Here is a 27775-nt window from a genome sequence, read left to right as displayed (position 1 = left end):
TGCACGGCCGATGGATAAATGGATGAGGGAGGGAGGGAGTGACATAGCCCTGACCATAAGATGCTTCGCATCTAAAACAAGCACAATGAATGTGGCGGGGCAGACAAGACGCTTCAAAGTCATTAACATGAGTAGGACTATGCAATCTACTCATAATATTTTGCTGATAATTTCCATTCTCTACACCATTCCGAGACTTGATGATGATGATGAACCTCTGTCACGGCTCGAACCCACTAAGGGGGATAGGCCAAGAATCGGGCAGCAGTGCTAAATAAAATTCACATGAGCTATGAGAGGAAACATGTGAGTGCTCGTCTGCTTCCTTTTCTTCCTTGTGTCCTGTCGTGTTGCGTAATTTGTACCACTGTATGCGTGCCATATAGCGGCTCATGAGAAAGTCATCATCCACAGTGCAGTTGTTGTGAGTGACTCCTCTTTCTACAGACGGCTTCTATTTTATGCGCTCAGCAGGCGGCTTGTACTGCATTCTGATGGGCGTACGTTTGGAAAGGTAACGGGTGACTCCTTAACACTGCGCGCGTGTCTCCACCGTTTTCCATCAGTTAACCATGAATAAGGTTTAAACAAGGTTTCACTTTCCTGTCTGGGAAAAAGCCTAAAGCCACATTGATACTTTGGAATTTCAGGGTACCAAAAACAATCTGCATTGGCTTGTTTCCCACCAGCATAGGTCGGCAAAATAAACGGAACTCGCTGCTCCTCAGTCACAAATTATATTTTTGCTTCGAGATCACTCGGACTTACACTCACCAAAACTCTGCTCAACTGAACTGATGCGTACTCAGACTCACTAGAAGAGACGGCGGCTGGCACTACTTACACTAACGGACTTAACTCACTCGGGCTCTTTCGGATTTGCGTGATTACGGACTCAGAGATACCAACAATATCGTGGGATCAGACTGCAATAAATCTCCCAGGATCGCCCACTCGTTCACTAGATTCGGAACTCACAGGCTTATAGTTCACGTGAATTACCAGCTCACTAAAAAGATCAATGATACGGAGCAAGATAAGAGCTCGCTTCAAAGCCATATTCACACTCCCGTCTACAAACATGCACTGCCACGCACTAATGCACGCACTCTTCTGCCCACATTCAGACGTTCTAGACGCTCATTCACACGCTCATAATGATGTCGATTCACCCTCAGCAGCGTTTGCTCATAATCAGAATAGGATGTGAAACAGAAAAAAAAACATACCTGGCTCGGTTCGACTTCTACTCACTCTGATTTATTTAAGTTCAGTACCGGTTTCTACAAAAAAAAATAACATTTATCAAACCGATTCAGCATAGAACAGTTCCCCTAGCCTCATTGTGATGCGTTGCCGAGTGCTATTGACTTGTCTGTATGACACAAGGGCAAGTTTACACGGTGACAATCGAATTATGATATCTCACGGTGGCACCCAAATTATAATATTATTTCTTCATTAAGGGTACATTGTAATTTAGCGATATAATATTACAAAAAAATGTCTTGGATATAAAAACAATATTAGGTCTTGTATAGGGCACATGCACAGGCTTGACAAGCGACAGAACTTAAAGAAACATGGAATATTACACATACAACGAATCCCCTTATTTTATGTGCCTGACAACGTGCACAAGTCAGTTACAAAAAGATTGCATATAATGAACATGCAACGCAATCATCAAATGCACAACTAAAGGCACGTCACAGAAAAATAAAATTTTACTGAAAAGACTGAAAATGCAACGAAAATATCACAATTACAATAGCAGCTGTTCACTCGATTTGCTAAGTTTCTGCTTAAGCTGTGAAGCAAGCTCCTAAAGATTTCATGCAAAGAAAAATAGCATGGGCGCAAAAATTTAGTATGAAAAAGCCTAAAGTAACCTGACGCCTGACCGGACTACGACACACGGGAACACACTACTGAAAGTTCGGCTCACGTCACCGTTCTGGAAGGTAACACTCGACACTCAACTTTTCGAATGTCTGTGGCTGCTCCACAGACGCAACAGGAGTTCTAATCGCGACACTAATTGTGCACAAGCGTAGATCTACACGCAGCACGGCTCGTGCACAACTGTGGCATTTACATTTGATCACAGTCCCTCGGAACACCAGAGCGCCATTCGCACAAACCAGTAGGACAATCATTTTAAGCAGCATGTCCCTGCGTTACAAGGAAAGAAGGTCGAGTGGTTGATGAAAATGAAGCTGAACTGAACTTACCAAACTCGGCACTCGTCGTCAATTGCCCTTCCTTTCTTGACGCCGCCGATATCGTGGGTGTGGCTCAGTCTGACCGTCGTCACAATGCCGAAGGCTAAAGCAAAAGGGAAAGCTTTGCTCTCAAAGCACCCAATGCTTCGTGCTCCTCTACGAGGTTTCCCACGTTTTCCTTTCAAACTCCCCGCATCGTGCCAAGGATGCTCGAAAAGTGTACCCAGTTTTAGGACCAAAGCGAGATGCACCGGGAAGGCAGGGTGGTGGAAGCAGGCACCCTACCAAGATACTCAGCGTCGAGGGCGCTGCGATGGCTCTTGGCTGACGCTACGTAAAAGCTCGCACGTGTGTGTGTGCGTACGTACGTGCGTACATATCTGCCAAAAGCAGCATGTATAAGCTCAATTAAAGTTTTTCACAGGGAATGGCTGGGATGATTGCTATTAACAGCGAAGCTGTTTAAGCCAGCCGTAATTTGTGGTTCATGGTTCGTATCAAGAAATGAAAGGAAATAAACTTTAGTCCCGATGTAGGATTCGAACCCGCGTACCCTCGGTCCCAAGGCGAGCGTCTTAACCACTAGCCTATATACAGCCGCGCTTGCAGAACGCGCATTTATGTGAACAATATGATTGCGTTCGAGCGTCGTCGTCTTCGGCCACAGCTGGCGCGTTCGCACACTCGTGCTCTGCGAGGTGAACATGTTTTGCGCGCTATGAGAGAGAGAGAGAGACGCATTTACGGAGCGGGTCTGCTCGAACGCGTTGTCGGCATTGCAATGCGGTGTCGGTGTAGCAAGCTGCGCTATGCAACGCGCAGTGACGGCCGTAAGTCCGAGACACGTGAAAAGAAATTATAAGCATGAGTAGTAAGATGAAAAGTGCGCGCGCATTTCCTGGAAATGCTGGGCTACGATCGCCCACCTTCCCTGTTTCAAGTGATGCGCGGTTAAGCGTTTTTTTTTTTTACAGCAAATTCCTCACCACTGTCTCTGTGAAAAGCAGCCGTACCTGGAGCCTGGATTTAGAGATAAATCTCTGCCAGATGTAATGCACCGTGAAGAATTGCAGCTGTAACATTTATCGAGTAGTTGTCACTAGTTTTCAATGTTGTATAAACTTGTGGAGAAACACGTGCTGTAGATAGTTAGAACGAAAAGTCACACCCTCATGTTATTTCCAACGACTTCATAATGGCATTGACATATATGTTTATAAGCCTAGTTCAACGCGAGAATGAGTAGGCGAGTCTTCGCAACTTCTACAATACGAAGAGCTCGCAAATTTATGAGAACAAGAGTACTGAACTGATTATACTTGCGAATGAACACCATACAAGGTCAACCTGTACCGTCGATTTCGAGTTTGTTACACGGACTGAGCTGCGTGAAGTCTGTTTCAACTTTTGTTAAGCAGATATAGGTCATCCGAGCTTACTTCAGGAAGTAACACTTGTTTTTCACCAATATATCTGTTGGTGGAAACCAGACAGCCGGTCAGACACACGAGCGAGCACGTTCGCTAGCGGCCACGTGCTTCATCAAGAGGGATGGTGCGCTGCCGTCAAATCGGCGCCCGTGACCCTGACACGAGCATACACCCTCGACGGCGGTGAGGATTAAAGCCCTTTCCCTCATCTACTCGACGCTGTCGCGTCGCACGCGAGCTTTCCTCTTCGAGCCAGCTACGGTGCGTGCTGGTGAAACACGCAGTGTCGCAGGAATCCCGGCTACCACTAGCGCATTGTCGGTTGTACTGGCCCAGAGCGTTTTTTATCTGGATAGCCGCTCGGGTCCCGGAATCGATATTAGAGGACGAGGTAAGTGGAACCGAACACGAATAAGCGCTAAACGCACCCCTTTGTGAAGTCCGGCAGCTGAGACGAACCACTTTTTTTTTTGTTTCCATGAGCGGTATTTCATAACGCTTCTATTGATTTTTCTCCATATGCATATTTTCTTTGTTGTTGCTGCCTCGTGCAAAGTGACGTGCCTCTCGGCTATACGCATGGAAAAGCAAATGTTTGAAAAATAAGAATTTTTTGATATTATGGCCCCAGGTATATAAATTTGCCAATATGTTTCCGTTATATGTTATGGCAGTCAACATAATACGCCTGAAATAAGTGCCCGCTCTTATAATTTTTGTTGGAAATGCGCCAAAATTATTTGATAAATTTATGGTAAATCTTTTCATTATCGCTTTTCGCCAGTTCTCCGAGCAGTCTTGAGTAGTCTGCGATAATTAAGGTGCAGGCTAGAGCGAAAGAAATGCGTACGATAAACTCGCCCTGATAGCTGTGTCTTTGGTGTATGCGTCGAAACGAACGGCCCTCTGCCTTCCATTGAATTACGCTTGTGCAGTACGGTAAAAAAAAAGTGGATTGCTTCGCACCGGTTTACAAGCTACAGATGGAACAAACCTCGTTCTCTTTACGTTTAGGTCTAGGATCCGCATACCGAATATTCGTCGCTCAGATTCTAATGCGTAAATTCACAAAATGTAGCTAAATCAGCTCTACGGAAATCCTTAATATGTGAAAGAAGAACAATGAAAAGTAAGACTGTCAACCACCCCAGAGTCTCTCTCGAATGTAAAAATGAGACCCATATGGCGTAGGTTTGCACCTCGAGAACCCCTGAGCACTTGTTTCGACAGGTTCTTGGTCCTTGCCTCCGCGCATGTCCATCGCCGGCATGCGAGTACTTAAGTACGATCCTCCGTGTACATATGGGTGGCAAGGCAAGGCATGATGGCCACAATTATACCTTCAGCCATGCCACCTTAAATCAAAGAAGCACGGCTGATATCCGGCGAGAAATCTGTCACGACGGTGAGTTGGTCTATATTCCTACCCAACGTCGCATTACACCTGTTCTGACGGTAGAACCGAGAATGACCGTAAGGCAACTCGAAAATTGGTAGTTGATGATACGAGATGGTAGTTCATGGTAGTTGATGGTACTTGATTGTACGCACAGCCGACCGCACAACGATTCCCGGAGGCGTGCTGGCCTCGTATTCGATTATACGTCGAGGCACTAGAGCACGCAAACGGCAACCTCCCCGAGCGCAGATACTAAGTTATCAGTGACACGGGAAACATGAAGCTGCACCCACAACGGCCTCTACGGAAAGATCAGTGTCACTGAGCTTTCCGTTGTCTATTATTTTGAGCATCCCTCTGTGATCTGCTGACCGAGTTAACTGATATCCTAGAGCGGCTGCCTATCAGAGGCGTTGGTTTCATGCTTAATCTTCACATTCTCAGAATGTTTTGTCACATAAGTATTACATCGCCACCTACGCAGACATGGCTGGCGGCGAAAGAACGTTTATTGTGGCAGCGCAGGCCAAATATGTAGCTTAATATGTGAAGAGGGTAGGCAGGGAAAGAGGACCAGGAACGGCTATCGCTTGAGCCATCGATAGAAACAAGAACGGGGGCAGGGAGACAGAAGAAGCAGGGGCGCGGTTTACAACATTGCTCTCTTCTTAAAAGTGGGACCCTTGCAGAGGCTTGCGTTGCCTTGTCGATCGCCGAAGCACTCATTCCGTGTCTGTGGTGGCTACCTCTGCAGGATATTTCTGTGGCGGTGTTGTCACCCGACTATCGTGGGTGCTTTCGCTAATGATCTCTTGAGGATGCAACACTTCAGGACCTGTGTTTGAGAAATTGATGATTGTTCCGGGAGCATGGATAGGTTGGGCTCTCGTGAAGTTTCTAAGCCAGGGGAGGTTGGCATCGGCGATTCATGTCGAGGGCGTACTTGGTCAACGTGGCGTCTGACCAAGGAAGTAGGAGATTGGATGGTGGGAACCATTCAGTCATCCGAATCCTTCGGCAACTCTGCAACAGGTCTAGGAAAATAAGTGTCCAATCGAGATGGCAACTGATATCCCAGTAGCAACTTCAACGGAGATTTTCCCGTCTTCTGGGGCGTCCTCCTGTAGTTGAACAAGAACCTTACAAAGTTGTCTCGTAAACTTCCCTCCGTCATTTTCCGAAATCCGTCCTTATTGTACGAACTGCTCGTTCGGCCGCTCCATTAGACGGTGGATAAAAGGGTGCTCTTCGCATGTGCATTAGGTTGTTAGCTGCGAAAGTAGCGAATTCCTGGCTAGAGAACTGCGTACCTTTATCCGAGACAATGGTTCGCGGAACGCCAAATCTGCTGAACACGGCGCGGAGGCAGCTGATCGGGCGCGCCGTTGTGGCATGTTTGACTGGCACGACTTCAATCCACTTTGTATGTGCATCCACTGCCACTAGAATCATATTGCCTGCTATTGGTCCGACAAAATCGACATCAATCCACGACCATTTTTGTGCATCTATGGCCAGTTTACTTGTGGCGCTGCAGTCGGCATTGGCATGTTTTAGACACAGTTCGGGCAGCGTTCTGATAACTCTTCGATATTGCGGTCTTGTCGAGGCCACTAAAATTTTGACCTAGCAACTGACTTCATTCCCTACGACCCCGTGTGCGTCTCTTGCAACAGTTGCAAAAATCGGTCCCACGCTTTTTCAGGCATGACTACGCGATGCCTCCAGTACACGAGACCGTGAGCGTACGGTCAGAAAACGGCCCTGCAGTTCCCTCTAGCTGTTTCGTGCTTTTAGGCCAGCGATTCTATGTACTGCTTGACCACACTTACTGTGGGGTCTGTGGCCGATACTGTTGCGATACAGCAGATAGCTGGTGCAGTTGACGTGTTGTGACCTTACCGCCGTCAAAGTTTTCAAGAGGAAGTAAATATTCTGGTGGCTGAACCACTTTAACCGTCTCCGTAGTCTGCAGTGGCCGTCTGCTATGGGCGTCCGAGGTGAGCAGTTGTTTTGCCGGCACGTATTGCATCGAGAAAGTGCAAGAATTGGGTTGAAGATGAATATGCAGAAGACAAAGATAATGTTCAATAGCCTGGCAAGGGAACAAGAATTCAGGATCGCCAGTCAGCCTCTAGAATCTGTAAATGAATATGTTTATCTAGGTCAATTACTCAGAGGGGACCCTGATCATGAGAAAGAAATTTACAGAAGAATAAAATTAGGTTGGAGTGCATACGGCAGGCATTGCCAAATCCTGACTGGGAGCTTACCACTGTCGTTGAAAAGATAAGTGTACAATCATTGCATTCTACCGGTGCTAACATACGGGGCAGAAACTTGGAGGTCAACAAAGAAGCTCGAGAACAAGTTAAGGACCGCACAAAGAGCAATGGAACGAAAAATCTTAGGAGTAACGTTAAGAGACAGGAAGAGAGCGGTGTGGATCAGAGAACAAACGGGGGTAGACGATATTCTAGTTGACATTAAGCGGATGAAATGGAGCGGGGCAGGCCATGTAATGCGTAGGATGGATAACCGGTGGACCATTAGGGTTACAGAATGGATACCAAGAGAAGGGAAGCGCAGTCGAGGACGGCAGAAAGTCAGGTGGGATGATGAGGTCAGGAAATTCGCTGGCGCAAGTTGGAATACGCTAGCGCAAGACAGGGGTAATTGGAGATCCCAGGGAGAGGCCTTCGTCCTGCAGTGGACATAAATATAGGCTGATGATGATGATGATGATGATGATTGCAGCATGTAGCGGTAGCGGTAGTACAGGGCCAGCGTTGGATACGTGCTGCAGGGAGGGGTGGTATCGGGTGGTCAGAGTGTAGCAAACTCAGGAGGGGTCGGTGATCCGTTACGAGGGTAAATTCGCGACCTAGAAGATAATCACGGAACTTTGTGACACAAAACACCAGACAAAGGGCATCTCTATCTAGCTGGGGAAAATTCTTTTCAGCGGCCAACAGCGTACGGGACGGAAACCTATGTGCTTGGCCATGCTCTCGATCGTGTGGAATAGAGCTGCGCCTTCGCCGTACGGGGAATCGTCACATTCGAGCTTGGACTCTTTTGACGGATCGAAGTGTACGAGAACCTGAGCTTGCCTTAAGATTTCCCTGGCTTTGTAGAAGGTAGGTTCCTGTTGCGGTCCCCACTGATATTGTGTGCACTTCTCCAGGAGTTTGTTACGCGGACAACGTAAAGAAGACATGTTTGGCAAAAATCTGTATAAAATGACAACATTCATAAAGAGGATCGCAGCTCAGCGACATTATGTGGGCGAGGTGCCTCTAAATTCTCCTCAGTTGGGTGAAGACCCTCTTTGTCAATTCGATGGCCAAGATTAGTGACAGCCGGCTGCCGAAAATTGCTCTCGTCATACGTCGTCATACCTCAGCTTAACTCCGTGTTCTCAGAAACGTTCTAGCCCATTTTTCAGGCATGCACTTCCATCTCCACGCGTCTCGGAAACTCTCATTGAAGATTTTCAGAGAAGGAAATGAGACGTGTGAACACAAGAGGGGTGGCAACTTGTAGTATAGTAAGCCCGCCGGACCAGAAGCAAACGACTTGAAGCGCACCCCACCTCACGAAATGCAGACGAGGAGTACGGGCTTCGGCACTAAGACAAAACCTTGAGCTGGTATTCGCCGAAGGCGGTCGTGTTGGCTGAATCACGAGAGCACCTCAACTTCTGAACGCTCTGGCCCGATGTTGTTGCAAATAGGCATTGCACATTAGACATATTTAGTGGAGGAGCGGTGTACGCGGACTTCCTCGTCAAGCAAAAGGAAGTGATCCCCACTTGATCCCCGTGAGGTGTCAAATGGTGCAGCAGCCCCGGCCACCTATCCCCCCAGCACATTTCTTTTTCAGCACTTTGCACTTCATTTGTGCAGGACCAAGATAAGTGGAGACTATGTGTGGATATTGTTTACGCCTACCGTATTTACTCGCATAATCCTTGTACCATCTTCCTCCTCCTTTGGCCAACAAATGATACATGTTTTAGTTCGATTAAATATCGCACCGTTGAGAATTGCTGCAGCGGAAGTCATCGGCTTCTTCCGGCTGGTAATGATGACAGCGGACGGCTGCCCAGCGCCACCTGTGGAGCTTTATGTACGGTATTGTCTGGCATCCACAATCCAAACCAAACATGGCATGAGGTCACTAGCATTTCGCGAAGTTGGTGATTGCAGGCGGGTAGCTAACGTCGCCTTAGTATTTGTTTGTGTCGCTTCGCCATTGGGCGATATGGAAGCTACATGATTGGTGTCAAGCTGCAGGCTGATGACAGCGGCGATGCCAACAGCCATGACGCGGCTACCTATGAGACAGCTATCAGAGACGTAAGTGTTGACAGACTCTGAAGTGGTCGTGCCAAGATCACTTTATTAGAAATGTAAATGCTACTAGGAAGGAATACTTTTTAGTGGGCAGTGGTTGGTGTGCAAAGTTAAATTTACAGCCTCTTCACTTGTGATTTTATTGCGATAGCAATTATATGAACACTTCAACCGGATTTCTGCCGTCGCCGTCGCCGTGAGGTTCCGTATAGATAAAATCTTCGCCGCGCGCCGTATGCCCGAGCGGAAGCGTGCGGGGACGCGCGCTATCACGGAGAGCGAACGCACTCAATCTCCCACGCGCAAGCAAGGAAGCAGGAAGCCCGCGCCGGAAAGAGCGGGGGAGGGGGGGGGGCGCACTTCTACGCTGCCAACAACCGCGCTCGTCGCTCGTCCGCACCGTCTCTTATCTCAACACGGCTCTGACCTTTATGCGCCGTGCATTCGCCGCTCAGTTTCCGTTGAAGCGATAGACCGCACGTACCTTCGCCCGCTGCTGCGGCGTATATATCCGCTCGCTGCCAGCGTTTTGACAGTAGTTGTCTGCAGTCATTCAGTGTGATCTATTCATGTTTGTTTGTGCGCGCTCACACCACGCTTGTTCAATCAGTTAGTAATAGTCGGGCCACATTTTCCAACGCACGCTACACATGCAATGCTGCCCGGGTCGGCAGTGCAGCGCTACAGGTGTGTCGCTTCGCACGCGCTGCCCACGGGAAGCGCTTCTCATCAACACCACCGTTTCACACGCGCCTTCTCGTGGTCATCGAGTCTCTCTTCATGTCGGTCTACTTGCGCCGCAGCACACCTGTTTACTTAATCAGCTCATGTTTACTACAATTCATATTGCTACCAAAGCCGCTCACCTTACTTCGTATGACATTGCTGTGTTGCTATCGCATTCATCGCTTCGCCCTTAGGGCGAAACTGTGCCATTTTTTTAATGCGGCAGCATTAAGGGCCCCGTGTCGCAGAAAATACGTCGCCGGCGTCGGCGTGGATGTCGGCGTCGGTGGCGGAGAAAATCACCCCCAACCACCCCGACCGCGCAGGCCCTCCACGTGATGCAACGTATTGGTGAAAAGAATTGAATTTCTCAAAGTAAAATCTGTCAGAAAAACGGTAAAGTACGACTTAACCACAACCTACATACATGGTGGCGTCGAATTGTAATTTGAATGTACGAGAAATCCTAATTCCATTACGAGGAAACTCAAACACACCCCTTTTCCAGCATTTCTACCAGAACTACAGCCGCGCGCTCGTTTAGTTTTCTTGCAAAAATGATGTCCAGATGGCGCTGGCATCCTCGGCCGGTATTCGCCTGCCTAATGCGTTATGGAGACGCGCGCGTGTCGGGGCGATAGCAAACAATTAATAAAATAAATAAAAAAGGTGCTAGGGCCTACACATTTTATTATAAGACCACTTATACTGCACCTCGAAAAACGTCTTCCCAGCAATGCATTTCTGTTTAAGAGTGAAGCCGATTTTTAGGGGATCGTTGTAAGCTTGGTCTTTGTAAGCTGACTTTCCCACGTTCACTGTTGCAGTGAAGCCCACTGAAAGAAAAATGAGATGTGAACAAGGCCCGATAACGCTATCACGTCACACTCTTAAAGGCGAAGCTTAAGTGTCCTCCAATATTATTGATATAGCAAATATATGGACACTTCAACCGGATTTCTGTCGTCGGCGTCGCCGTCGCCATGAGGTTCCGTATAAATTCCAAGGGCGATGAAATCGTCGCCGCGCGCCGTATGCACGAGCGAAAGCGCGCGGGGGGGGGGGGGGGGCGCTATCACGGAGAGCGAACGCACTGCGGAAAGCAACGCTACCGTCGCGTGAAAGGCCCTGGGGGTATGGCAGGGAGGGAAGCGGGGCGACGCTGTGCTCCGGCACCAAAGGCGTATCTTGCAACCAGGCGTAAGGAGAACTTGTCACCCAATCTCCCACGAGAAAGCAAGAAATCGGGAAGGCAGCGCGGGAGGGAGGGGGCGCAGCTTCTACTCGGCCAACAACTGCGCTCGTACTTTGCCCGCGGCTATGGAGGTCGCCCGCACCGTCTGTTATCTCCACACGGCTCTGACCTTTGTATGCGCTGTGCATTCGCCGCTCAGTTTCCGTTGAAGTGATAGACCGCACGAGCCTTTGCCCGCTGCGGCGACTGCGCTTGCTGCCAGCGTTTACAGTCGTTGTCTGCGGTCATTCAGTGTGATCTATTCATGTTTGCTTGTGCACGCTGACACCACGCTTGTTAATTCAGTTAGTAAGCGAATGTGTCCAAGTTTATGCAGCCGATAAAACTACTATCCCTACTCCGAATAGCTCTCTACTAATTTGCTATCGCAATTGATGCTTCGCCTTTCGGGCGAAACTGCGACATTTTTTATATGTTTAGTGCATAGAATGTTCTCTCAGAAATTTTCTTCAAAGAGTTATGTCATCAGAAAAAATCTGCAAAAGCTTTCAGAAAAAAGGTTCCAGCATTAATTGGGTAAATGCGGCGTACGTTTTCCAAAGCTAAACTGACTTGGCATCGCCTTTACACTTTCAACCCAGGCTAAATCCTCAACGACCATAGAAATGGCGACCAGAGCAGCCCTCCTGGCGGCCATTTTTCTCGCCGTCATGCTCATTGCCATGGCCGACGATGCATTCGTCAAGAAGCAGACCACGGAAGGCATGGTTCGCGGCAACGTGATCCGCGCCCTGGGCAAGACTGTCGAAGAGTACCGCGGCATTCCGTTCGCCGAGCCACCTGTAGGAAAGCTCCGGTTTCGGCCTCCAGTTCCAAAAAGACCTTGGGAGGGCACCATGGATGCAACCGCTGGAAACACAGCCTGTCCTCAGGTAGGATTCACATGAGTGCCGTTGCTTGACATGTGACCTCAAGAAGATCGAGTGGGAGGAATAATTAATTTGGACTCTAGTGAAATTTAGTTACAAAAGTTTCATTTACTAGCGGTGGCGATGGAGGACGTAAAGAAAGAGAGAGAAATAACTGTATAGGCTGTAAAGTTTATAGGCTGGATCGCATAGTCTAGAGCTCCAATTGCAATGGCGATGTCGCGGCCCCACCAGACCAGTGCCTGCAGAACCTGCGGGTTTCCTTTTCTTAGCAGTGCCTCCCACCTATCCTGGGTAAGGATAGACTTGGTGTAAAGTCTGTGCCTAAGCGGCGGGTGCTAGCACTCCAATCTTCATCATCATCTTCATCATCAGCCTATATTTATGTCCACTGCAGGATGAAGGCCTCTCCCTGCGATCTCCGATTACCCCTGTCTTGCGCTAGCGTATTCCAACTTGCGCCTGCGAATTTCCTAACTTCATCATCCCACCTGACTTTCTGCCGTCCTCGACTGCGCTTCCCTTCTCTTAGTGTCCATTTTGTAACCCTAATGGTCCACCGGCTATCCATCCTACGCATTACATGGCCTACCCAGCTCCATTTCTTCCGCTTAATGTCAACTAGAATATCGTCTACACCCGTTTGTTCTCTGATCCACACCGCTCTCTTCCTGTCTCTTAACGTTACTCCTAAGATTTTTCGCTCCATCGCTCTTTGTGCGGTCCTTAACTTGTTCTCGAGCTTCTTTGTTAACCTCCAAGTTTCTGCCCCATATGTTAGCACGGGTAGAATGCTATGATTGTACACTTTTCTTTTCAACGACAATGGTAAGCTCCCAGTCAGGATTTGGCAATGCCTGTCGTATGCACTCCAACCCAATTTTATTCTTCTGTAAATTTCTTTCTCATGATCAGGGTCCCCTGTGAGTAATTGACCTAGATAAATATATTCCTTTACAGACTCTAGAGGCTGACTGGCGATCCTGAATTTTTGTTCCCGTGCCAGGCTATTGAACATTATTTTTGTCTTCTGCCTATTCATCTTCAACCCAATTCTTGCACTTTCTCGATGAAGGTCCTCAATCATTTGTTGTAATTCCTCTCCATTGTTGCTCAATAGGACAATGTCATCTGCTAACCGAAGGTTGCTGAGATATTCGCCGTCGATCCTCACTCCTAATCCTTCCCAGTCTAAGAGCTTGAATACTTCTTCTAAGCATGCAGTGAATAGCATTGGAGAGATTGTGTCTCCTTGCCTGACCCCTTTCTTGATAGGTATTTTTCTACTTTTCTTGTGGAGAACCAAGGTAGCCGTGGAATCTTAGTAGATATTTGCCAAGATATTTACGAATGCCTCCTGTACTTCTTGATTACGCAATGCCTCTATGACTGTAGAGAGGTTGATTGTACTCCGCAGATTTCTCGATTACCTGATTGATGACATGGATGTGGTCCATCGTAGAATATCCCTTCCTGAAGCCAGCCTGTTCTCTTGGTTGGCGGAAGTGTTGTCCTGATTCTATTGGAAATTATCTTGGTGAATATTTTATACAATACTGAAAGCAAGCTAATGGGTCTGTAATTCTTCAATTCTTTAACGTCTCCCTTCTTATGGTTAAGTATAATGTTGGCGTTCTTCCAGCTCTCTGGTACACTTGAAGTTGTGAGGCATTGCGTATAAAGGGCCGCAAGTTTTTCAAGCATGATATCTCCTCGATCTTTGATTAAATCTACGGTTATTCCATCTTCTCCAGGCGCTTTTCCCCTGGTCATGTCTTTCAAGGCCCTTCTAACTTCATCGCTAGTTATAGAAGGAGCTTCTGTATCCGGTTCATCACTACTTCGAATGAAAGTAGCTTGGCTGTTTTGGCTACTGTACAGGTCAGTATAGAATTCTTCTGCTGCTTTTACTATATCATCAAAATTGCTGATGATATTACCATGCTTATCTTTCAGTGCATTCATCTTGCCTTGTCCTATGCCTAGTTTTATTCTTACTGATTTCATGCTACGTCCATATTTTACGGCTTCCTCAATTTATCCCACGTTTTAATTTCGTATATTCCTTACTTTCTTCTTGTTGATCAGTTTTGACAGTTCAGCGAATTCTATCTGATCTCATGAGTTGAACATTTTCATATTCGGTCGTTTCTTTATTAGGTCCTTTGTTTCTTGGGAAGGCTTACCTACTGGTTGCCTTGGTGCCCTACCTCTCACTTCAATCGCTGCTTCTGAGATCAACCTAGTCACGGTTTCATTCATTACCTCTATGTTGACTTTATCTTCCTTTTCTAAAGCTGCATATTTGTTTGCAAGCACCAGCCTGAATTGGTCTGCTTTTACCCTTACTGCCTCTAGGTTGGCCTGTTTCCTCTTGACTAATTTCACACTCTCTGTCTTCAAATTGAGAGAAATCCTAGACCTCACTAACCTATGGTCACTGCACTTTACCTTACCTAACACTTCTACATTCTGCACTATGCTTGCATCGGCAGTGAGTATGAAATCTATTTCATTCCTTGTTTCTCCATTAGGGCTTTTCCAGGTCCACTTCCTATTGGTGCGCTTCCTGAAGAATGTATTCATTATTCGGAGCCTATTCCTATCCGCGAATTCCACCAACATCTCTCCTCTTGCATTCCTAGAATCGATGCCGTAGTTTCCAATTGCTTGCTCGCCAACCTGCTTTTTGCCCACTTTTGCATTGAACTCACCCATGACTACAGTATACTGAGTTTGCAGCTTTCTCATTGCTAATTCCACATCTTCATAAAACTGTTCTATCTCTTCATCATCGTGACTGGAAGTTGGGGCGTAGGCTTGTACTACCTTCATTTTGTACCTCCTATTCAGCTCTATTATGACGACTGCTACCCTCTCACTAATGCTGTAAAATTCATCAATGTTGCCCGCTATGTTGTTATGCACTAGAAGTCCTACCCCGGATTCTCTCTTATCTGGAAGACCTCTGTAGCAGAGGACGTGGCCGTTAGTCAGCACTGTGTATGTTTCACCAGTTCTTATAACCTCACTAAGGCCAATAATATCCCAGGCAATGCCTGATAATTCCTCAAATAGTCCTGCTAAGCTAGCCTCACTCGAGAGGGTGCGCGTGTTGAACGTTGCCAGGTTCAGTTTCCATTGGAGGCCTCTCCGGACCCAGAGATTCTTAGCACCCTCTGCCACGTCGCAGGTCTGACCGCCGCCTTGGTCAGGTGCTCCGCAGCCACTGGGGACTGAGGGCCATGGGTTAATTGTCGGAGTCATCAGGGAGGTCGGTGCCAATTCCTGGTGGAACAGGAATTGGCACCAGGGAGGCCAATTCCTGTTCTGGTGAGGGAGTGACTTTGAAGAAGCTTAGTGGGCCTGCCTAGTTTGCTTGCACCTGAACCAGTATAGCCCCACTAGCTCTCGGCAATATGCAGTTTTTTTTTCTTTGCCGGTGTCAGGCACTACTCCATGCCTGAAAATGTAGTGGAATAGAGCAGGATTCGAACTTACGACCTTCAGATTTGAGGTCGGGTGTCCTACCTCTACTCCACGACACCACTCCTATCTCCACTCCACTCCACTCCAATCTTACTGAACAAAATTAGAGGACGCTTAAGCTTCGCTTTTAAGATTGGAACGCGATTGCATTTAGATCCCTGACTGCATCTCACGCTTCCCGACAACTGCAGCTTATGTAACCGTAATGTTCACTGTGAAGCGCTGGCGGCGAACACTATGCACGAATGCGAGCTTGCTGGTAGAAACTTGGGCCCTTGCATGGGTTGATTCTGGAGATGGTGCCGCACCAAAAAAGGAAAAAAATTGCATCATTTGCAGATTTCTTGTATTGTTTCGCACTTTTAATATTTCAGTATAAGAAGATGTAACATAAAAAAGATGTGTTGTAGGTGTGTTATTTCGTGACATTTGTTTGTCGGCTGTCATTCTCAAACCTCCAAGGAATGACTTTGTCAAGAATGTAAGGCAAGGTATGAGCAACTTCAGCGATATAAGGGTGTGGCAATTTAACCCGCATGTACATGTCAAATATCAAGGTGTGGCATAAACATATACCTAAATACATGCGCAAATTTTCGCTCACGGGAAACTCCGCCGACCCCGACACCTTATTTTCTGCGACACGAAGCCCTTAACGCTTTCGCGTTAACAGCGTCGGCTTGTCCCCACAGCCCAGACAACAGGGACAGTATGTGTGGGTTGGAGGACATGTAAGAAGAGGTCGTTGGGGGAGGAGTCGGCCTGCAATTGTCTTTCAGTCGAAGGGAGGCCGTCATCGAGCGGATGCACCCACAGACGCACGCACACACACACACACACACACACACACACACACAGGCGCGCGCGCACCGAGGTCGCGGGATCGAATCCCGGCCACGGCGGCCGCATTTCGATGGGGACGAAATGCGAAAACACCCGTGTCCTTAGATTTGGTGCACGTTAAAGAACCCCAGGTGGTCAAACTATCCGGAGTGCCCCACTACGGCGTGCCTCATAATCGTATGGTGCTTTTGGCACGTAAAACCACCTAATTGAATTTTTTAACACAGGCACACACACACATGTATATATATATTGTCACCTGTCGGCCCCCTCGGTTCCCTTTCGTCTTGTTCATATATATATATATATATATATATATATATTGTCACCTGTAGTAGTGGGAATAGGGCAAGCGCAGAGGCGCAAGAAGAACGAAGTGCGCGTGCTAACCGCCCCGCTCGATGGTTAGCACGCGCACTTCGTTCTTCTTGCGCCTCTGCGCTTGCCCTATTCCCACTACTACAGGTGACATTATATATATATATATATATATATATATATATGAACAAGACGAAAGGGAACCGAGGGGGCCGATTATTATTCATCATATCACAAGAAGCCAACAAACAATGACACCAAGGACAACATAGGGGAAATTACCTGTACTTACTTATTGAAATAAAGAAATGATAAATTAATGGAAATGAAAATGGATGACAAAACAACTGTCCGCAGGTGGGGAACGATCCCACGTCTTCGCATTACGCGTGCGATGCTCCTACCATTGACCTACCGCGGAGCCGTTTTCCCATCCACTTTCTGGGGTATTTAAGTTTTACCACTAGAACTAACCCAGGGAGTGTTAGCCAGCGCCACCACACACAAACCATGGCGGCGGATGTGGAACATCGCTTCTTCCGCAGGCGTCACGAGCACGTGATCTTTTTTGGTGATGGAAACTGGGTTAGTTCTAGTTGTAAAACTTAAATACCCCAGAAAGTGGATGGGAAAACGGCTCCGCGGTAGCAAAATGGTAATAGCATCGCACGCGTAATGCGATGACGTGGTATCGTTCCCCACCTGCGGAAAGTTGTTTTTTCATCCATTTTCATTTCCATTAATTTATTATTTATTTATTTCAATAAGTACAAGTAATTTCCCCTACGTTGTCTTTGGTGTCATTGTTTGGTGGCTTCATATAATATTATATATATATATATATATATATATATATATATATATATATATACAACAGTACATGTGCCGCACGAGTGGAAGACGAAGCGCCAGCGGCGAAAAAACAAGAATTATAAAAAGGACGTTTTTGGCCGTCTAAGGCTTTGCCTGTTAACATGTCCAAGGAAGGCGACGCTCAGAGACCGATGCCTGCCTCTTAGGGATCAATGCCTGCTGGTACGTGGCGCAACTACCGAGAACCTCGGGTTTTCGGCGGGAAAGCAGGTGAAGATGTGGACGAGTGGCTGAGGCATTACCAATCAGTTCGCAAATACAACGACTGGGACACTACCGACCAACTAACCAACGTTGTCTTCGCAATCATTGACATTGCCTCGATGTGGTTTGAGAACCACGAATAATTAATAACGAAGTGAAACGTTTCGTCCGTGAGCCAAAGGGATGCTTCGGTGGCTCGGACACAAAAAATAAACGCGCAGAGCACACCCTGGCACGGAGCGCACAGCTACTATAGTTGCACTATATACATCGAGGATGTTTTGAAATTGTGCAAGCAAGCCAACGCAAGAATCTCCGAGGAAGGCAAAGTCTGGCACCTGCTCAAGGAAATAGCAGAGGATGTATTTCTGAAGGCATGAACCACTGCCATACGTTCGAGCCACTGCAGATGGGCGGAATGACGCCAAAGATTGGTCAATTGGCCAATGTTACCACTGTGGCCAGTATCGATATGAGCTGTTCATTTGACCTGGCGTCGACCATAAGACAAATCGGCCGCGAAGAGATGCACAACGAGATGACACGTCGCCGGCCTGATGTCTCTGACACCTCCTTTTAGGGCCGAATCTCCTTAGGGTGTGGGTCTGTCCCTCCTCTGTAGTATGTAGTAGTAGTAGTAGTAGTCGTAGTAGGTATCCACGTCTACTTTTATGAAAAAAAATTCAGAAAGTTGTGGCCGTAGCGCGGAATCGAACCAGGGACCCCTCGCTTCCGAAGGCGTGGCGCTAACCACTACGCCACGAAGCTTTTTTTACTTCTTTATTGCCACATTGAACAGCACAATTACACAAAAACATACATTCGAGGGAACAGACACCCGGAACTGGTTTTGCGCTATCCCGTTAATATTCGGGCATGTTTAACAATGCTTCAACTCTTGGGAGCCATGCAGGCTCAGGGGTTTGAAACTGGTACTAAGTAATAATTCTATTAATGCTTTCCTTGAAATATAGCCGTATCGGTTTCGAGTCTATGTCAGCGTTCCGGACTGCCATCCTAGATCGCCAAATGCTGTGGAGGCCCAAGAGCATAATGAGGTCAAATGGAATACTATCCTCATGTTCAACTGGCAAAAATCGTATACCGAACGAGTCCACAGGTAGGTATTTCTTGAGAGTACGTTGTAAGATGTCCCAGAAGAAAAATGCTTCCCTACAGTCTAGGAATACGTGCTCGATCGTTTCTGGCTTCCGACAAATGAAACAGTGAGTAACCCAAGGTACAAAAAATCCCTTTTCTTCCAAATAAGTCTTCACATCTAATGTATTTGTATGCAATTTGAAGAAAAATGTTTTAACTCCTCCTGGTACACTCATGCTTTTCATTCGTTTGAGAACGTTTGCCCATGGTCCGGTACAATATTGTGATCTATACAGAGGAACTGGTAAGACAGTGTCACACAAATCCTTGTATAGTCTTTTCCGCGACACAGACCCAAGATAGTCCAATGAAAAACGAGCCTGCGAGAAAATACATGACAGGTAGACCTCTTTTAGGTATCCACCCAGGCCTCCCGCATATTATCCGACGTGACTACAAAGTTTGGTAATGCTCTTCCTAGTCTAACTTGACAAACAGTTCGTAAAAAGGGGTCTGGTGCATCGCGAAAAAACATGAATCGGTTTACTAGCTGCCTTATAAAGAGGTGTGACAGACTCAATCATCCGTAGCGCACACGTCGAAACAGGTTGGTTCGCCGTGTGCGCTCCCACGTAGATCCCCAAATGAAAACGACAAGAACTCTAGGCAACTTTTGCACATTCACGCGTGAACACTGAATTACCTGCATTATGTACCAAAGCTTGCATATTAAAAACAAAATACACATCGTTGCTCTCGCAAAAATTGACCAGTAAAAACACTTAATGTTATCAGCCTTTTCGCGCACTTCTACAACTTTACGCCGCCACAAAGGCTCACTGTCCTTGTGATTTTCCAACGGCACGCCTAAATAGGTTGCTGGAGTAATATCCCACCTGACGTTGCAGAACATGTTTGGGGTCGTTGGCCAGTTTCCATGCCAAAATCCCAAGCACTTTCCCCAATTGATTGCGCTGCCACTAACCCCACAGAAATCTTTAACAACTTTAACGGCATTAATGATGCTTTTATGATCAGCACAATATAGTGCTATGTCGTCTGCATATGCAAGCAGACGTACTTCCGCTGCCTGGAGACGGAATCCTCGTATAGTGGAGCTATTGATATGCTCAAACAAAAAGATTCAATGTACATGGAAAAAAAGCAATGGCGAGAGAGGGCATCCCTGACGTACCGAGCGTTCCACTTTGATGCGCGCTCCAACCACCTTATTTACTATCAAACGCGTCGTGCAGCCTCTATACGCCATGGCGACACCCTCTCTTAAAACGGATCCAACGTTCACGTGTTGTAATATAGCCAACAGCATATCGTGAGGTACTCTATCAAATGCTTTTTCAAGATCTAGCTGTAGCATTGCGATGCTGTCAGAATTAGCATCACAACACTCCAGAACGGAACGGGCTTTATGCATATTTGTAACTATTGATCGACCTTTTATGCCACAAGTTTGATGTTCACCGACTAATTCTTGTATTACAGTTTGCAACCTCTTGGCAAGAATTTTCATGAATATTTTGTAGTCTGTTTGTAAGTGATATAGGTCTGTACGAAGTAACTTGCATGAGCTTATTCTTGTCTTGAACCTTAGGTATAAGAACAGTGTTTGACGTTAGAAATGATGGTGGAAGTACTGACATATCGAAAGCCTCGTTAAAGAGCGACACTAAGACTACAGCTACTTTTTCCCTTAGAACCTTATACAAAGATGCTGTAAGCCCATCTGGGCGCGGGGATTTCCCAGGATTGAGATCATTAATAGCTTTCTTAACCTCTTCCAGTGAGATCGGCATTTCCAAATTTTCTTTCGTCTCATCGCTTACTCGCGGCATTAGAGGGAGAAATTTATTTTTAAATGCGTCTACGTCGACTTCAATGCACGAATATAATTCACTGTAGTATTCATAAAACGCTCTTTGGATACCTTCCTTATCTGTAATAACAGCGTTTTTCCACTCTACTTTTGCTATTTCGTTTAGGTGCGCGCGACTTTTTTCCAATCCTAGTGCTCGCTTGGTAGGAAACTCCCCACCCATTAAGCGCTCGGACCGAGCTCTGACTACTGCGCCTTCGTACTTCTCCCTATCTATGAGTTCCAATTTCTGCTTTATGGTACTTAAGTCTTCTTTAAATGTTCCAGGCTGTCTGCACTCTTCTGAAATGAACGTGCTTAGGTTGGTTCGGAGCACATTTTCTACACATTCTTACTTATGCTTTATGGCACCTGACCTTTCCATGGCCTTCATTTTTGCTTCTTGCTTAAAGAGCTCCCAGTGTTCCCCAACTTTTAACACGAAAGTGTTTTATGCCGGGGTCCACCAAGACTTCACTGACGTATTTCCGTCACGGAAATACGTCATAGAACATAATACAAAGAAAGAAACCAGAAGAAAAAGTTCCACAAACATGCAAAATTTGGAAATCGAACCCACGACCTCTCGGTCCGCGACGATAGATCGCCGAGCGTTTAACCCATTGCGCCACAAACGCATTTGCAGAGAGCTACACAGACGCGCCTAATATATCTAACACTCCTCCGTGTACCCGCGCTCTTGCTCGGGGCGGTGCCGCCGCCTACGAGCAGAAAAGAGAAGTACTGCATTATGACACTAACGCGCACCGACAGTGAACGCTTCGGTGGTCTCAGCACTACGACGCCTCGATGCCAGCATTCGAAGGGACGCTGCCATCAAAAAGCACTACCAACGCCACCTAGGTGGCGTTCACCGTACTCAGCACAGCGGAGCGTGGCCTCCGCAATTAGCTCTGAAAATGTTTCTGAAGTTGATCGCGGAGGCTGCAATTACGACGCGCTGTACGCGCTGATTTGACTCGGTGACGATTCAGTTACGTGCTTTGTCTTGCGCGTTGTATTAGTGTGTCAGTTACGTGCTTCGTCTTTCGCGTTGTGCTAGCGTGTGCAGCGTAGTGCAGCTTCCATATGCACGACGGTTGCTCATGGTGATCGACGTTGGTAGTCGTGATGGAGGAGACGTGCCACCAGGCGTCAGCGTGGGTGCATCAACGCCTAAGGGCGCTTTAGCCACAAAACACCAATAGACATTATATATCAATGTGCAATAAACATTACACTACTTCTGTGAAGACACGTTTCACTTTCGTGTTCTATACTGATTCCTATATAAGAGGGATCAACCACATTTTTTTTATAATATCCTTTGTCAAATTTCGCGATTGCGTTTGTGACATACCTTATAAAAACGTCGTCTTTTAAAAGCTTATCAATAAGTTTCCAATTTTCCCAAACAAATCTACACGTTTTATCTTTTCTTTTTCCGACAGAAAATGTTACGAGGCAGTGATCGCTAAAGGATACTGGCTGAACCCGATATTCTCCGATCAACGGTACTAAATCTCCAGATAAATAGGAGCGGTGCAACCGCGCGTGGCTTTGACCTTGAAAATGGGTAAAGCGAATATGATTCCCAAACCCACAACATTCACCCACGTCTTCCAAACAATGCTGGCTGATGATATCATTTAAGGAAACAACGCTGACATCCCTATAAGGGGTCGAGCTGGTTTTGTCGTTTGCCAGGCATACGCAATTGAAGACACCAATGACAATTACAAACCGATCTGTAACACAGTAGTTACTGATAGTTTCAAACATTTCTTTTCTCTGTTCTGCGTTTGTATATGCATAAACGGATATTATGCGCCAATTGCGTTCAAATAATGTAATGTCACAAACAATGAAATGACCTAAATTACATGTCACCACTTTCTCTACAACTGCACCCAATATCCTACACATCATCAGCACACACCCCGCCGACTTCCCCACTGCATGACTCACACATACATCGTACCGACTAGTAAAGAGGCGCACCATACTATCCGTCTGTTCTTGACTTTCGATTTTAGTTTCTTGAACTGCTACAATGTCGAAATCTTTTTCAGTAATTAACCTGAAAAGCTGATTTTGCCTCCTTCTTGAGGCCAGCCCTCTAATGTTTAATGTCGCTACAAGCATATGCTTTTCAAAGGTAGCCATTTTTAGTTTTGTTATTGCAGCCAGGCAAACAGTATGGTGCTCACCTTAACATACAGACTAACATCCCGCGTGGTGCTGATGAAACAGTATTTACGTCTTCTCAGTGTCGTCGCGGGGAAGCGACGACGAGCGTTGCGCTCTAGTGACACGCGGCTTTTTCCCAGCGACGCGCCACTCCCGATCCGGTTGACGTAGTTGCTGCTCCTGAAGAACGCTGGTTGAGCCGTCAAGGCGACGCTTAGATGACGTGCTGTCTAGATCCATCGACGCTGCGTGGTCGTCTTCCACACTTGTCGACACGTTGCCCACCTCTTCAGCTTCTGCCATCGATGTTCCCGTTGAAGCAGCGGAAACACTAGCTCGCGTCAGCACATGGTTACGCTCTTTCTCGCTAGACGCGACGCCTCCGTCCTTCGCGTCTCTCGCCGTACTCGCTGATATTGCCGGAGCCTCCTCGGTTGCAGAAGACAGAGACGCTGGCTTTTGTCCCTGGCTACCTTCTTGGGCCCCACTCACATTAGCTGCGTCTGCTCCTGTCTCAGCGTCTGAAGCCGCGTTCGCAGCAGCCTGTTCCGCTTCATCTTCGTCCATTACCAACTCGCTGCTTTCTGCCGTTCCTCGAAAAGCGGCTCGAGCATAGGACCTTGCACATTCCGCCTCTTCGTGCCCATAGGCACGGCACTTATTGCATCTGGGCACTTTACAGTCACGGCGGATATGTCCTGTAGCACGACAGCGTAGACAGATGGGTGCACGGCCTGGCACTATGACGTGTACTGTCCCGTTTCCGATGCGCATGTGGTGTGGTATGCGTCCAAGGCTTACCCCATCACGGAGAATGAGCCGCACAACACGCTTTGTTGAGTCTGCGTTGTCGAAGCCGCCTGTCTTCCACTTGTCGCCAGTGACTTCCTTCACCTCCCCGTACTCTACGAAAGCCCGTCTCACTGCGTCGTTGCTCACGTTGAAAGCGCACCAATGCACTTTCAGCCGCACTTCCTGCCTCTGTGGGTCGATTGCGACGCAGGTCCTACCTTTGACAAGGAAGGGCTTGGTTTCCAGCAACTTCTTTTTCGCTTCTGCAGTGCGGAAATTCACTAACCAGACGTGAGACATCTGGTAAGGCCCTATTCCACCAACCTGCTCAATAATGCCAGCGTTCCTCATAGGCTGACAAAAGTCCTCTATTTTGTACGGGCGTCCTGCTATGTCGCAATGTGGAACAACCATAGTCTTCAGTCCTTCTCCGGTGGGCATGGGTGGCAGAATGATCCTGTAGTCCTTGGGCACGTCAGAGAACGAAGATCCGCGGCCAGCGTCGGCCGTTGTCTCAGCTCGTGAGGAGCCAGCCATCCTGCGTCCGCACGCGTCAGTAACCAGAAGCAGAATGACTACGCCACGAAGCGCACATGGACACACGCACCACGATGACAATAAATACCCAACATTAACGAAAGACTGCGCGTTTCTAACGCGTTTGTGCTAGCGCGTTACGGCTTTGTGTAAGAAGCTGGTGTAAGACGCTGTGGCCTCTCCGCCTTACCCCCGTATTCATAAACGCTCCTCGACTTTAACTTGACTTGCCACCGCCTTGGGCAGCGCGTTCGAAACGCGTTGAAGGCGGTGGCAAGTCAAGTTCAAGTCGAGGAGCGTTTATGAATCAGGGAGTTATACTCTCTGAGCAGTCATGTGATGGCGTCGGCAAACGCGGTGCACGTTCCGGCATGTGTAAACGGCTGCGTAAGATGATGTGGCCTCTCCCCCTTACTAGAGAGTACTGCACGTTTCTAACGCGTTTGTGCTAGCGTCCCCTTAAGCGGGAGATGGTGCAATTATAATGAAGGGCGCTGTTATAAAAAAATGTCACAGTTTCGCCCTAAGGGCGAAGCAATGAATGCGATAGCAACACAGCAATGTCATACGAAGTAAGGTGAGCGGCTTTGGTAGCAATATGAATTGTAGTAAACATGAGCTGATTAATTAAGCAGGTGTGCTGCGGCGTAAGTAGACCGACATGAGAGACTCTATGACCACGAGGAGGCGCGTGTGAAACGGTGGTTTTGATGACAAGCACACCTGTAGCGCTGCACTGCCGACCCGGGCAGCATTGCATGTGTAGCGTGCGTTGGAAAATGTGGCCCGACTATTACTAACTGAATGAACAAGCGTGGTGTGAGCGCGCACAAACAAACATGAATAGATCACACTGAATGACTGCAGACAACGACTGTCAAAACGCTGGCAGCAAGCGCATATATACGCCGCAGCAGCGGGCGAAGGTACGTGCGGTCTATCGCTTCAACGGAAACTGAGCGGCGAATGCACGGCGCATAAAGGTCAGAGCCGTGTGGAGATAAGAGACGGTGCGGACGAGCGACGAGCGCGGTTGTTGGCAGCGTAGAAGTGCCCCCCCCCCCCCGCTCTTTCCGGCGCGGGCTTCCTGCTTCCTTGCTTGCGCGTGGGAGATTGAGTGCGTTCGCTCTCCGTGATAGCGCGCGTCCCCGCACGCTTCCGCTCGGGCATACGGCGCGCGGCGAAGATTTTATCTATAGGGAACCTCACGGCGACGGCGACGACGACGGCGACGGCAGAAATCCGGTAGAAGTGTCCATATAATTGCTATCGCAATAAAATAGGCATGACGCCACATATGGCGCGTGTCATTGGTGGAAGTCAATCGTTCGATTTAGTGCGGCGAGACTGGGCGAATTACACGGAAATTCACGGTTTACCGATGATTCCCTCCGGAGCTTCGCCCACACATCATCATTCACCCCGTGGATATGCGGTGTTTGGGGGTGAGGTTACTGTATATTCGCTGCTGCAAGATATGCCTGGCATTGTGCTTATGTTGAAGAACTAAGTGGAATTCCTTGTTGATGGTGTGTCTACAGCGGTATTAGTGAACACTGGTGTTGCTGTTTCTGTGATGAGTCCTGCTTTCAAAAGGTTATTAGAACGCAAAGTGGTATTTCAATGGGACCAAGTGGCAACATTTTGTGGCATGAGCGCGGATTCGTTGCGGCCTGTTGGTTTTTGCACTGCGGAAGTGTCACTTGGTGGTCCAGTTTTCACGACTACATTTAAATTATCCCCCTTTCCACCACACGGTGTTATATTAGATATTGATTTCCTACAGATGTGCGGTGCCACAGTTGATTGCCGAACAGGGGAGATGTTTGTGAGTGGCGACAATTCTTGCGAGCTCATGCAGGATGCTCCAAGCGAGGACGGCGCATTTCATGTCTGTGAGGATAGTCTCGTGCCTGATTTGTCAGCTGTGTTTGTGCCGGTGGGCTGCGCTAGTATCAATCATCAGGCCTTCGAAGCCACAGTGGAGCCTACGTACTTACCGTGCATGAAGACGAACATTTTTCTACCACATTGTCTTGTATCCGCGGCTGAGCGGCTCCCTAAATTATAGGTTGTCAACCCTTCAGGCGAAAACGAAGTGGTAGCTGCTGGGACGAAGCTTGCTTCCTTCCAACAGCACAAATCGACGCCAGTCGCCGGGCTCACAGATGTTCCGTATAAACTAGTTGACTTTTGTTCAGAAGACTCAAATATTCTGCCGATGTTCAAGTCAATCAGCACGGACGAGCGCCATACATTAGTGCACGTTGTGACTAAGCACTTAAGCATCTCCGACTTTGCCCAGGGGAATAGCACACCGTCCGTTCCGGCGTCTCATACCAAGCACAAAATTAACACGGTGTCGGCGCAGCATGTTCGACAGAAATACTGTCGAGTATCACCGTGAGAGCACAAGATAATCGACGAACAAGTTCACGCAATACTACAGAAAGGAGTAATCTAGGAATCGTCCAGCCCGTGGGCTGCTCCACCTATAATTGTGAAAAATAAAGATGGTACTTGGAGATTTTGTGTGGATTACCGCAGTCTCCATTCCATTACCAAGAAAGACTTTACTCTCTTCCAAGGATAGATGACGCATTGGACTGCCTTCATTCGGCGTCCTACTTTTCTTCTGTAGATTTTCGATCGGGATACTGGAAAATCCCAATGCGCCCGGCGGTCAAAGAAAAAAAATGGCCTTCATAACCCCGGACGGCGTTTTTGAATTCAACGTCATGCCGTTTGGGCTTTGAAATACACCCACGACTTTCGAAAGGTTTATGGACACTATTCTTCCAGACCTCAAATGGGATATTTGCATGTGTTACCTCGACAACGTTGTCATCTTTGGAAGTACAAGAGCACAACAGGTTTCTTAGACTACATCGAACACGCCAGCCTAGTACTCAATTCTAAGAAATGTCACTTCGGTGAGTGGCAGACAGTGTTGCTTGGCGATCTTGTAGGACAAGGCTGGTATCAGGCCTGACCCGCAAACGACAGCAGCTGTTGAAGCGTTTAAGTATCTTCGGTCTGTTAAAGAGCTTCATAGTTTCCTAGGCCTCTGCTCTTATTTCGGCGAATTTGTACCTGTTTTTGCTGATGTCGCCTATCCCCTGACTTGTCTTCTGCATAAGGACGCGATTTTTGAGTGGACTCACGAGTGCGACGCATATTTTCGTCAACTGAAGTTCTTACTGACGACGGGTCCCCTTCAGCATTTCGACCCAGCCGCACCGATAGAGATCCACACCGATGTGAGTGGCGTGAGGGTCGGTGGAGTCCTCGTT

At 47.6% G+C, this 27775-nt stretch overlaps 1 protein-coding gene across 1 annotated transcript in view; it reads left to right on the top strand.

Annotated features, from left to right (window-relative positions):
• The first annotated feature begins 3921 nt into the window (after positions 1–3921).
• The window catches only part of LOC119465175 (acetylcholinesterase), a 32185-nt gene continuing 8331 nt past the window's right edge, over positions 3922–27775 (top strand). The window contains exons 1-2 of the mRNA XM_037725972.2: positions 3922–4046; positions 11975–12265. Of these exons, the coding sequence (XP_037581900.1) occupies positions 11999–12265 (267 nt within the window). The 5' untranslated portion in view covers positions 3922–4046; positions 11975–11998. The remainder of the gene's footprint in view (positions 4047–11974; positions 12266–27775) is intronic.

Source organism: Dermacentor silvarum, chromosome 9 (genome assembly GCF_013339745.2).
Source record: "Dermacentor silvarum isolate Dsil-2018 chromosome 9, BIME_Dsil_1.4, whole genome shotgun sequence".
NCBI classification, from domain to species: Eukaryota; Metazoa; Arthropoda; class Arachnida; order Ixodida; family Ixodidae; genus Dermacentor; species Dermacentor silvarum.
Note: the sequence above shows the minus strand (reverse complement) of the source record. Positions and strands in the feature narration are given on the sequence as shown.